This window comes from Anthonomus grandis, chromosome 1, assembly GCF_022605725.1.
Source record: "Anthonomus grandis grandis chromosome 1, icAntGran1.3, whole genome shotgun sequence".
NCBI classification, from domain to species: Eukaryota; Metazoa; Arthropoda; class Insecta; order Coleoptera; family Curculionidae; genus Anthonomus; species Anthonomus grandis.
This window is the reverse complement of record NC_065546.1, coordinates 32,997,117-33,010,620: the sequence shown is the minus strand read 5'-3', so window position 1 is coordinate 33,010,620 and position 13,504 is coordinate 32,997,117. Positions and strand designations below refer to the sequence as shown.

At 32.8% G+C, this 13,504-nt stretch overlaps 1 protein-coding gene across 2 annotated transcripts in view; it reads right to left on the bottom strand.

Annotated features, from left to right (window-relative positions):
* LOC126736040 (tuberin) overlaps positions 1–13,504 on the bottom strand; it is a 69,592-nt gene that overhangs the window by 27,013 nt on the left and 29,075 nt on the right. For both annotated transcript variants that reach the window (XM_050440241.1, XM_050440247.1), the window contains exons 9-16: positions 13,030–13,258; positions 12,855–12,973; positions 12,478–12,805; positions 927–1,123; positions 733–868; positions 512–683; positions 284–459; positions 8–226 (exon numbers count right to left, since the gene is read on the bottom strand). In XM_050440241.1, the coding sequence (XP_050296198.1) occupies positions 8–226; positions 284–459; positions 512–683; positions 733–868; positions 927–1,123; positions 12,478–12,805; positions 12,855–12,973; positions 13,030–13,258 (1,576 nt within the window). The remainder of the gene's footprint in view (positions 1–7; positions 227–283; positions 460–511; positions 684–732; positions 869–926; positions 1,124–12,477; positions 12,806–12,854; positions 12,974–13,029; positions 13,259–13,504) is intronic.

The following is a 13,504-nucleotide window of genomic DNA, read 5'->3' as shown; positions in this document are numbered from 1 at the left end:
TATTTACCTGTGGGCCTTCTGATAAATATCTCTGCCCACCCTTGGCACCAACAAGAACAAGTATATTTATCCTCTTTTTTTTCTGTAGTCTTAAACATTTCTTGAAGTTTACCGGCTACGGACTCCTCGCCCAACTTGTTGGCACACTCTTCTTGCGGCGACCCCACCGAATTGTTGGATTTTTCGTTAGAGTTTTGTCTGCTGGGCTCTGTACTACTGCTGCTACCTGTTGGTAATTAAAGCAACTATAACACACACGTAAAAGCAACGATTCCAGCTTTACCGGCGGTCAAGAGTCTCTTATCGGTTTTGGTGTTGCACATGCTCCAACACTTATCGCACAGGCCTTGCTTTAAGATTTTCTGGGAGCAACCGCTGGTGGTCACCGTGACCAGTTTGTTGCCTACCAGCCAAGTCATCGATTGGCCTCCGTCTAGTAAAAATTCCGCTCCAGGCAACCTAATTTTTAATGTTTTAACAGGAATTATCGATAAAGAAAAATGGTTCTTACCTTTTTGGTAGGGCACTGCAAGGAGAAAATGCATATCTGGCCATCAAATCGATACAAGTCTCGTTTAATTCCTCATAAAAGTTGCAAATTAATTTATTTGCCGCCTGGCTTCTCTTCATTAGGCCCTTATCCATGCGGACCGCCACCGCACTATCGTCTCTTCTTCTAGAACCTACTTTAACTTATAAACTGTTGCTAAAAACCACATCTTAAGAGCTTACCTTGTTCTGTTAAACTTGACGAACGTTTCCGGTCGGAACTGTCATGATTTAAACTGGCAAAATCTAGTTTCGAATAAAGGGATTCCTCAGAGGGTCTGGTTTGATCGAACGGTGGCTGAAGGTTCGTTTTTAAGCCCTACAAATAACGTTTATTAGGACCGTATTGCTTCGTTATAACCGGAGGCCGGACTCACGTTAATGATGAATCTGACGAAATCCCTTCTAAAAGTGAGGCGACACTTTAAAAACCAAACCGCTATAACGTGGTGTGCCAATGAGACGATGTAGTGGTTGAATTTGAAGGGATTGCTGAAGGGCAAGGCCACGGCGAAGACACGGATGTATTCGTCCGCTACGAAGTTCGTAAAAAGGGCTGGGAGCTGGGTTATCGCTATAAGAATTGCCAATTCAATTCCAATTTTTTTATGGTAAACCAACATATAAAGAAGTAATGCATATCGTATATGCTCTGTTCTTTGCTTAACACCTAAATTAAGCTGCTAAATAATATTTAAAAGTGTTTTTTATTATGTAAAAATATTTCTTAGATGCTGAGAGAAATGTTCTCAATATATTGGTGCGAGAATCAATTTAAAATATGAAGTTAATATGGAAATTAAAAAAAAACCTTATTTTGCCATTACCATTTTGATATAACACTTAGATTGTAATTGTTTTGTACTTAAAGTAAACGCAAGCGCATTCACTAGCATTTTAAAATTTTCAACATACCAATATTTTTTGTATACTTCTCTTCTCTACCCTCTACTACTAATGAACATAAACACGAATAATATCATGAAAAGTATTGTTTAATAAGTTTTGATTTTTATATTTTGCATTTGGGACTATGATTACCACATTTAATTTCACATTCAACGACCACCACTTGGCAAGTTTTTTAAGGTGGTGCCAGTTTTCGTGATGGCGTGCTCTTCCTGGGGTTATTATTACGTTATTATACGTTATGTTTAATTATTATGTTATTTTATTTATTACATTTTAAAAATTTCGCTGGTAGTGAAAAAAAAATTGTCGGTGGCAAGCTCAAAAAAGATTAAAAAGTTTTGCTTCTAATGAAGTATAAAAATATTTATTGCACTTTTTCCATTCTAATAAATTTTGTACATTATACTAAAATATAATATTTAACTAAACTTTATGGAAATAGGTCTCAGCTTAAGCAAAATATTTAACATGCAATCTTCCTCGTTTTAGACTTGCCCATTTTTTATTACGTCTAAATTATTTAAGTCCTAATCAATTTTATTGTAAACGGACAAAATTCCTAAATTTGACAATCTCTCTTTGGGACCATGTATCATTAAATTTTGATATTTGAGAGAATCGGTTGTCTAACGCATAATATACTAATAAGACCAAAACACTGATATATAACTAAGTATAATATAACCCAACCTTAGTTCTGATCCGGATCAAAGTTTTGTAATTTTTTCCGGATGACACTACAGTATTAAAGACGGCCTTGTCAGAAATACACAATGTGGAGGCTATGGAGAAGACACAATCATTGGTCACAAAATGGTTTAATTGTAACCAAATGACATAAAACGATTCTAAAATAGAAAAACTTTATTTTTCAATGAGAGATTTGGAAGGTCTAAATAATTCTGAATATGTTCGTTTTCTGGGAGTGCATATAGATAGTAGGCTAACTTGGACCAATCACATAGAAAAGCGCTGTGGAAAGTTGACCTCATATGTGTATGCTTTATGTGACCTGGTGGTCTATTATGCTTTCGTGGAGTCTAGGATCTCATATGCAATACTAGCCGAGGGGCATTCTCCACATATGAAAAGAATTTTTAGTATACAACAAAAGCTGTAAGAGTGATGGGTAGATTGCATTACAGAGAAGATTGTAAAAACATGTACATAAATCTTAAAATTTAAATGTACTTAGTATTTATATATTACACAGTTTGGTACATACTAAACAAGATATTAGTGATTACTCCACACACAAAAATTACATGTTCATTTTACCAGAAACAGAGAACATATAAACGGAGTCCCAAAAATCAATATAGGCCGAAAACGAGCAATAGACCAGGTGCACAGGGATTAAAAAAAATATTAAAAAAAATCTATCTTGAGTACTTTTAAAATTATAGGCATTCATAGAAAATGATGGTCAAAAGGCACAATTTTCAACACAGCAAAAATCTGATAATTTCTTAAAAATGTGAACAATTGTGCTTGAATTTAGTTTGGTAATTTATCGAAGTGTTTTTCAGGGTTATCTTAAAAAAAAAAATCTTAAGAAATTCAAAAATTGGTAAGCACAGTACTAAAAAGACAATAGGTGTAATTTTTTTTCGGTTTTCTATGAATGCCTATAATTTTACAAGTACTCAAGATAGATTTTTCTAAATATTTTTTTTTAAATCCCTGAGCACCTGGTCTATTGCCAGTTTTCGGCTTATCGTTGATTTTAATAATAAGGCTTTTAATAATAATAATAATAATAATAATAATAATAATAATAATAATAATAATAATAATAATAAGGCTTTTATTTCCAACAGTCACCCACTTACAGGAAATACAGAAAGAATTGTGTACAACAGGTTTAAGGTTTAAAATTAAATAATACAATATAATATTAAGCTAAAGGAAAAGTTATGGAAGAGGCTTGTAAGTTAATAAAAATTTTAGAAAACATACATTTACTCAAAGCATTACCTACCTACAAAATCTCTAAGAGAAATTCAAGATTTAAGATTATTGATTAAAAAATCCTACTAAGAAAGACATTGAAGCAACAAAGAGGTCCAAGTTGTGGTTACAAAGAGTATTAAATAAGTTACACATATAATAAATCAGCGACCTTATAAAAATGTTATTTATTGCTCTATTACACTGAAATGTTCGAGAGTTTCTAGAGTTTAATCTGGAAACAACAAAGTAAATTTGATTTAACAATGAGCTACAGTCGATTTTATAATTAACTAACTTATATAAAAAGACCACGGCCGCTACCACACGGCGGCGGCGGTCGGCTAAGGCTTTCATGTTAAAACGTGCAAGCATTATATCTTGACATGTTCCTCTTGCTGGATAAACACCATCGGTCTTGTACATTAAATATGTTTAAAATCTACGCTGAATTGACTCAATTTTATCAATCTCCACCTGATATACTGGTTGCCATATATTTGAAGCGTACTCAAGCTTGGAGCGAACAAATGATCAGTATAAGAACTGCACCACCCTAACTTCATCAAAATTGCGACAATTTCTAATTATAAAACCCAGAGATCTGGATGCTGCTACAACTTTATTATGGATATGATTTTTTAAAGTTGACATTTTGGTCAAAAGTAACACCCAAATCTTTAATTTTAAGACACCTAGTGAAAGGAAAATTTTGTATTTCATAATAATTATGCTGAATAAAATTTTTGTTTCTACAAAGAGTTACCTGAAAACACTTTGACACATTAAGAAAAAGTCTGTTATTCCGACACCAGTCATATATATTATTTAGTTCAGATTGAAGCAGTTCGCAATCAGATATGGTTTCTATTTTTCTATAAATTTTTAAATCGTCTGCAAAAAGCAGTTTAAGACATAAAATAGTCAGTGCAAGGTCATTGATAAACACCAAAAAAAGAAGCGTTCCCAAGTTTGCACCCTGTGGAACACCAGATCTTATGATGTATTGATTGGAGCGAAAACCGTCGATGTCGACAAACTACATTCGGTCTAGAAGGTACGAAGAAAATAATTATAATATATTTTCAAAGAAACCCAGATAATAAAGTTTTATCAATAAAATAGTGATATCTACTTGATCGAAAACCTTCTAAAAATCCATGTACAGAACATCCACCTGACTTCTGTTGTTTAGGGCTTGACATATGTATTCGGAAAGACAACATAAATTAGTGATACATGCTCTTCGTTCCATAAAACCATGTTGATCGGGCAATGATTTTTGATTGATTGATGATTTTTGATGATTTGATTTTTGGGACACCCTGTATATACAGATTTTCATAAGATACAAAAGGTTAAGTGTGGGGTTTCCTTCTATCGTCCCAAACTCTGTAATGCTCTCCCTACTGCCATTAAACTGTTACCGGCTTGTAAGCTACGAAATATTCTCTTACGTGAACTTCAAATAATAAGCACAATGTCAATAAGCGCAAAATTTTACAATAAGCGCAATGTCAAAGATAATTATTCCTCGTGACTAACATTGGATATGCAATTCAATAGGATCGTATTATAATAAGATCGTATTAATATTTGGATGATTTAACCAGACTTAAAATTTAGTTTCGCACTTCATTTCCAAGTAACTCAGTAAACTCGTTTTGGATCAGTTAAAATAATAAATATTAGTCTCTTAATGACAATACACCGACTTGCAGACAAGTTCAAATTTTCTAAGTAGTTAAACTATACAGGGTGTCCCATAAATACTGGTAAATAATTTAACAACAGATTCGTTTTAAAGAAAGAATGAGGTTAAGTTTTCCTAGTCTGAAAGTGATAAACTTAGTGTAATTTTTTTGAATATTGACCAAAAATTTAGCATCAGTTTTCGTTTTAAGCAAAATTTGGACAATGATTTTTTATATCGCAGTTCTTAAAATTAACCTTTTTTTAAATGTTATCATAAAGGGCGCCACCAGCAACATTTTGATTTTTTTTTATATTTTTTTGATGGATTTTTTTATGGTTTTTGACGATTTTTAGGATTTTTCAGCATTCAAAAAAAAACATTCATAAATTATTTAAATTGCCTTATTAGAATTCGAATGAATAATAAAATACAAAACATAAATTTAAAATAAAAATTATGAATATTTTCCAGTAAATGATAGGCATCACCTTCATTTGTCTCAATACATTTTAAAATTACTTACTGAAAAATCGCTAAATATTAAAAAATAATTGCTAATTTCGAAATTATATTTTTCCCATGAATTTCATGTATATGCAAAAATTTAATGGATTAAATTAAGCCTGTCTTCGTACGGGCCAAGGTCTTCGACTTCCACGTTATACTCAATAAGCATCAATAAATAAAAAAACTAACAATAAAAGGTAATAGATAAGGTTACTAAATGTGCGAGTCTCAATTTTTATAACCACTCATCAAAGTAAGTGACAAGAACATAAATCCTGACAGTGACAATGGCATTTATAATAATTCATCTTATCAGGCACAGCCTATTTAACAAATATTTTGAACTGAAGTAGAAAAATAAAATTTTATCTTGAGCACACTGAAAACTTTAAATGTAAATATCTCTAAAAGAGTGAATCGTAGCGAGATTTTTGAAGTGTACCTTTTTTAAGCAAAACTATTTGAACAATGCATAAAATGTTGCTGGTGGCACTCTGTGACATAATTTTAAAAAAGGTTAATTTTAAGATTTGCCACATAGAAAAAAACCGGATGACCAAATTTTGTCAAAAAGGAAAAATCAATACTAAATTTATGGCCAAAATTTAAAAAAAAATTACGTTTAGTTTATCACCCTGCATCTTGGTTTTCTTTGACTTTCGCTCTAGAAAAATTTAACTTAACCTCAATTTTTTTTTAAAAGGTATTTGCATTTAAATTATTTAGCATTATTTATGGGACACCCTGTATATATTCAAAAAATTTTCACTATTCGGAGTGCAAAGCATTTCACATCCAAAGCTTCCCCTAAACTATAAATTTTTGTCGGCCAAAAAGAACACAACAGACATCATTCGTTCAAGAATAGTAACCCTATGTATTTTGTCATCTTCAATCTTTTCTTTCAACTGCTTGTATATACCTTTCAAGTTCTTTAATCGTACTGACGCTTCTATCCAACTTTGCCGAATCAAGAAGCAATGACAATAATTGTGGTCTATCATTTTCTTTAATACTTTAGTATTTTTATTTAGTATTTTAGTTACAGGTGACTAATAAATATATTGCAGCTGTTTGCTTTAGTTCTTCTTCACGCATTTCCTGTTGAACTGGTTCTGACGATTGAGATTCAGAAGACGACTCAACTTCATGATCGTTAAAGCAATTATTATTAGTATAGTAAATCTAAATGAGTTTTAGCACTGCAATATACCGGGTGACACAAAAAAGGGAACACTAAATAACTTTATTACTTTTCAAGATAAACAAATGAAATTCGGTATATCGATAAAATAGTTATAAGAGCTTTTTTTGACATATTCTATTGTCTTCTGTCACTTCCGGTTTAACAGGAAATGACACTAACTTCCTTATTTTAAATCGGACACTGGGTATATTATTACGTATTTCGATAAAAAATAATATTCTGAAAACAATGATACTCTATTTTGTACTTTTTGTTTTATACTCATAGAATTTTTTTTTAAATTTTAAAATAGGGTGCCATAAATGCGTTCAAAGTTTTAATTTTTATTTAAGTAATGACGAAAAAAAAAATTGTCATTGCATTTTATGACTTAATCTTTTACAAGCCTATTTAAACTCTTCAAACCATTAATTTTGGCATTTACTTTATTTTTTTAAATACCACATTATTGGGAACAACCACTTTTAAAATGCGGTTTCTTTTTCCCAATAATTTGATATGATTATCTTTTAAATCGCTTGATAAATAAGTCCATAAGGAAACAAAAACTAAGTCACATCAATAAACACATTTTGCCGAATTTGCACATGTCAAGTAGCTAAAGCAAGTAGCTAAAATTTAGTCCTTTTGTTTTTGTGAGCGTTTACATGATTCGTTGTTTAGTGTTGATAAAACATGGCCGGAAAAGTTACGCGTGCAACAGTGCGGAATGTGGCGAGTTATCCGAAATACTTGCAGAAGAAATGAACAAAATCAAAAAGAAACGTTGCTGGGTGAGAAAATGGCTAAGTCGAGGTGAAATATATGGTACTTCATCTACTTTAATAAGAGAATTAGCAGCTGAAGACTTACCAGAATATACAAATTGGCTGAGGATGTCTAAAGAACATTTTGATATATTGTCTTATTTAGCCACATGAAATAGTTATAGAACTTTGCAGAGGTTATTTCGTGTGTCAACACCTGCAATCTCCAAATTTATACCCGAGGTGTGTGATGCTATTTATGAAAGTCTGAAAGAATATATAAAGGTATTATTTTTAAATATTTTTATTACGAAAAAGTTGTTGATGAACAAAACATGTTAAATGTTGGAAAAAGCTTTTGCTATTATCTGTGATCGTACAATATCATCGGCAACTGATTCTGCACGAGTTATATTTGTGAATCCATCGCTATGCGAAGAATGCATGTCGGAATATGTAGGCGACTGCAGTGGTGTATAGATGGAAGATGAGGCGTGAGCACTACTGCATATGTGTCGTACTGATTACTCTGGGCCTGGAGGTCTTGTAGTTTAAAACTTGTCAGAACAGACTAAATGCGTTCCTGTGCTTGTATGGCGGAAAGAGGAGTTAACGTCATTAATTGTGCAGCAACACTGCGACCAAAATCTATGTATTCATGCTCATTGGCAGGTTCATGTGTCATAGTTTCGCTTATTTTTTTTAGGTCGTTAACTACTGCAGTAACTTGCCTCAATTTTGACGTAGTTCTACTTTTTTTCTGCGGTACTACCTGAGACGTTTCGTTTCTTGCAGCCATTATTTTTTCTTCATTTTCTCGTTTTTGTTCATTAACTTCTTCTTCGCGTTGTATCTGAAATAGAAAAAAATATTTGTACCGTATTAGCCAAACTCAAATACTTGTAGGTAATACTGATAATACAACCAGCAGTAAATTTCATATTATTTTAGGTGCCAGAGTCCCAAGAAGAATGGAACGTTATTGAGAAGGGATTTCGTTTGAAGTGGAATTTCCCCAAATGTTACAGTGCGATTGATGGGAAACATGTGACGATTCATGCACCGGCAAATTGTGGCAGTGAATTCTTTAATTATAAAGGTACTAACAGCATTATTTTATTAGCTCTGGTAGATGGCAACTATTGTTTTTCCTATATAAATGTTGGATGTCCTGAAAGACAATCCGATGGTGGAGTTTTCCAACAATCGTCTCTATTTGAAGCCCTAAAGAATAGTTTATTACCACATGGTGGTTTCATTGTAGGTGACGATGCATTTGCACTGAAAACGTATTTGATGAAACCGTATTCAAAAGTAGCACTTTCGGAAAATCAGAAAATATTCAATTACCGCCTTTCGCGGGCAAGACGAATAGTAAAAAATGCTTTCGGAATTCTGCTTAACAGATTTCGCATTTTTGAAAAGCCTATGGCATGCTTATCAGAAACTGTGGACAAAATTATTAAAGCCTATTGCGCAATACACAATTATTTGCGAATATTATGCAAGAGAACTACGAGATCGACTCTGCCAGTACTTTATGAGCTGCCATGACAGCAACGGATGATATTTTGACTGTACTTTAATATAAATAATATAATATGGAAATTATTGTTCGGTATACGTGTTTTCTTATGATAAGAGAGTTTAAGGAAATGATTTTCTATTATTTTTCTATAGGGTTTTATATAAACAAATTGATACTTACGGGTTACGGGACAGGAAAACACGTATATTGGATTAATTACTTATAATATGAACACTACTACAATACACTTACATTGAAATTATCCTGCGTAGGCCTCTTATTATCCTCTACGTTACGTAAAAATGTGTCAATTTCCTAAAACCATTTTACACTGGGGACATAAATATCCTCCGATCCTGCTCCTGACTTCATAGAGTCCCTTATTTTCTTTTTTTCTTGAGAATAAGTTGACCTCAACGCCCGTATTTTGTTCTTGATCAGGCACTCCGAATCCTTCTATTCCCATGATCTCCTCAATTTCCTTATACGCCGAGTCCCGCATCGCCTTTCTCGATACTCTTCTACAAATTTTATTGTTGTTTCTTCACTCCAACGAGACATTTTTAAAACACGCCACAAATAAAAGAAAAATCAACGTCGCAGTCTGTACTTATGAACTCGACTAAAAAACCCGTCTACACTTGTTTAGTCGGCGGTATTTTTAGTTTCTAAAAAGCAAAGGTGGGGAGACAACTTGCTCAAGTAAATAGAAGTTGTTTCTATTTACTTCACTAAACATCTTACTAAATTAGGTACTTGCGCAAGTACTAAATCAAGTTGTTTACACCATACAAGTAACTAAATTTAGTAACTTGCTTTAGCTGCTTGACACGTGTAAAATCGGCTATGACTAAAAATAGCATAGAAGGCTTTAATTTCTTGAATGGTTGCGTTTTGACGCGTTCTTCATTTATTTTTCAATTGACATAATACATGACACCTTGTTAAGCGCAATTATTATTTGTTATTTAAATAAATTTACTAATATTTAAAATGTTCACCAATTAAGAAAAAGTTGATATACTGTACGCTATATTCCCGCACATACGTACTTTCATTCGACAAGAAGGTGATCGTTTCAAACCATACATGTAAACAGTTTTATTTTTTCTGTTTGTTTACCGTTTGTGTGTACCTATGCTATGTTAGATAAATGTTAAAAGAAAATATGTAGTATTATGATATTGAAACAAATATGCAGGAGTGTCATTACAATGCTTCCTGTTCATTTATTTTTGTAAGTTAGTTTTTTTCTTCTTATGGGCTTATTTATCAACCGATTTAAAAAATTATCATATCAAATTATTGTGAGAAAGAAATCGCATTTCAAAAGTGGTTGTTCCCAATAATGTGGTATTTAAAAAAATAATGTAAATGTCAAAATTATTGGTTTGAAGAGTTTAAATAGGCGTGTAAAAGATTAAGTCATAAAATGCAATGAAAACTATTTTTCCGTGATTACTTAATTCAAAATTAAAACTTTGAACGCATTTATGGCACCCTATTTTAAAATTTAAAAAAATATTTTTTCTATGAGTATAAAACAAAAAGTAGAAAATACAGTAAGTAAAAGTACATAAAAGTAAAAAAGTTATTAAGTGTTCCCTCTTTTCTTCGTATCACCCGGTATAATATTTTTGTAACCAGAAAAAAACTTATTTATATACACTATCGGACAAAAGTAGAGCAACAAAGTTCAATTTTATTCATGTTTGAATAAAAAAAAATATTGGGTTGTGATTTTTGGCTAAGCTTAATGTCACACTATCCTTACACTGAAAGTAATATTTCAGTACATTTTGGTGCACTTTTAATCATTAGTGAATTAAGAACCGTAAATATTAATGATTATAAAAATTGATAAGAATAGGGGCGACAAAAGTAGAGCAACAAATTGTATTTAACAGTATTTTATTTTACTTTAGTTCAACAAAAAATATTTAACACATTTAACAACAAAAACAATTGAAAATAATACATTAGTAATTGATAGAATATCCATTATTATTAATTACTTGCTGACAACGGTGCGGCCTTGAAGCAATCAACTTCTTAATGACATTTTCGGGAAGACTTGTCCAAACTTCACTAATTTTATTTATTAAAGATTGTTTATTTGGAAACATTTGGGTACGAATACGATGTTCTACTTCTTCCCAGAGATTCTCAATGGGGTTAAGATCTGGGGATTGTGCTGGCCACTGTAAAACACGAACATTATTTTCCCGAAACCACTGTTGAACAACTTGTGAAGAATGTTTTGGATCGTTGTCCTGTTGAAAAACTAAACGCAATGGCATTTCCCATTCTGCATAAGGAAGCATAACATTCTGCATGATATCCCTATAAACAAATCGGTCCATCGTATCATTAATAAAGTGCATAGGGCCTACCCCATTCCATGACAAACACCCCTTTACCATGCTTAATTGTAGGTGTTACGTATTTAGGATTAACCCTTGTATTGATTGGTCGCCTCACACGCCTCATTCCATCAGAATTGAATATTTTGTAGCGCGTTTCAGCACTGAATAGAACTTTTTTCCAGTCATTGACGGTTTAGTTTAAATGCCGGCGTGCAAATGCCAACCTTGGTGCTCTATTTCTTATTGAAAATAACGGCTTTTTAGCTGGTGGACGTCTACTAAATAACTTTGCGTCTACTAACCTTCTTTGTACTGTTCATATACCAACCGTAATATCTGGAATTTCGGCAATAATTCGAGGTGCGAACTTCAGGATCATTTTGGGAAATCCTTTTTGATGCGTCTGTCAGTCATTACTGATGTTTTCCTTGGCCTTCCCGATTTTGGCAACTTCTCTAAATGTCTCCTCTCATTATACGATGATATTATTTTGGACACAGTGTACCGGGGTAACTCAAACTGTCTTGAAATATCGGCTTGTTTGTTACCTTCCATGAATCCATTCACTCTTTGCTTCAAGTCTTTTGAAATTGGAATTCCTCTCAGCTTGATTAATCTTACACAGAAATGTTCAAAAAAACATAAAAATCACCTTACACAATTATTTTATCCCTTTACTTTTGCTAAAACCCTTCTTTTGAACAAATTATTTGAATGTTGCTTTACTTTTGACGCGTTACTATGCATTTAAACTTAAACGTCAAAATAAAATCATTTGTTTTGATTGCGAAAATTTTTGTTGACATTGATAATCATAGCCTACTTTGTAGTTTTAAAACTTAGTGGATTTGTTTACATTATCATGTATTTATAATTTTAAAATCGGTATTTGCAAATATTTCTGGAAGTGTTGCTCTACTTTTGTCCGATAGTGTATTTTATATTTTTTTAAATGTTCATATTCATGTTGAATATATCAAAGCGTATACTTTACTTACTCGTAAAGGGTTACTTACTAGACAGAAACTCCAAAACGGGAACAGCAACGTGATTAGTAGGAGACATCTTCGTCAAAGCCAATAAAACCTCGGGTAAGGTTTTCACCATGGCATCCTTCATCTCTAGAGTGCAAATCGTCAACGCCGATATACAGGGCTTGGAACTTTTCGGAGCGCTTTGGATGCACTTCATGATACACCTGATCATCTTGGTTTGGCTCATGTTATCCAAGTAAGAGTGGTAAGAGGCCAAATTAACCAAAACTAACGAAACTATTGAATGAAAATCCGCCTTGCTGATCTTTACACTTAAAGACTCGGGTAAGTTCAGACTTTTATCAGAAACCTAAAAGCACTTGTGCGAAATAACGTGAGTAAGTTAGTGGTGTACTTACCATGGAGCATAGCATGCTTACTAGCAAATCGAGTTCGCTATTCCCTTTGCCCAATACTAATGATTTGTTTTGCAGGCCCTTGGCTATCCCGGTGAGGACCAGATTTAACACTTCCCAATCTAAAATTTGTAAAATACCAATAAAATCATTTTAAAAGTAGATTCTCCGATCTAACCTTTTTCCACTTTCAAACAGCTTATAATCACTTTAAAGGCCCTCCTGAGTGAAATATAGGTGACGCTGCAAGTCAGTTGGGGGGCTATCGCAGGGGATTGCGGTGGAGGCGAATGCATCGAAGCGCGATAAACGACGCACAAATACGGACTGAATTTTAAAGTGTTTCCTTCGGGATAGCCCAGGTGGTATAGAGGGTCCGCACGCATTTTTAGAAAACAGTCGAATATCTGGAAAGAAGTTATGAATGTAAAGTAACGGTTTGATTTATTTAAGTCGGTTTTTATGGAAAATCTTCACCAGACTGCCTCATCAAGGGTAAGATATATTTTATGGTTCTTTAAGATAATCATTTCCTTTTAGATCATAGATAATAAGTCTTTTATAGTAATGTCACTTCACTAGTGTGACAAAACACACAACCTTAGTGTGTATTGTCACACTAAGGTTTATTTCATACATAAATAAGTCTTCCA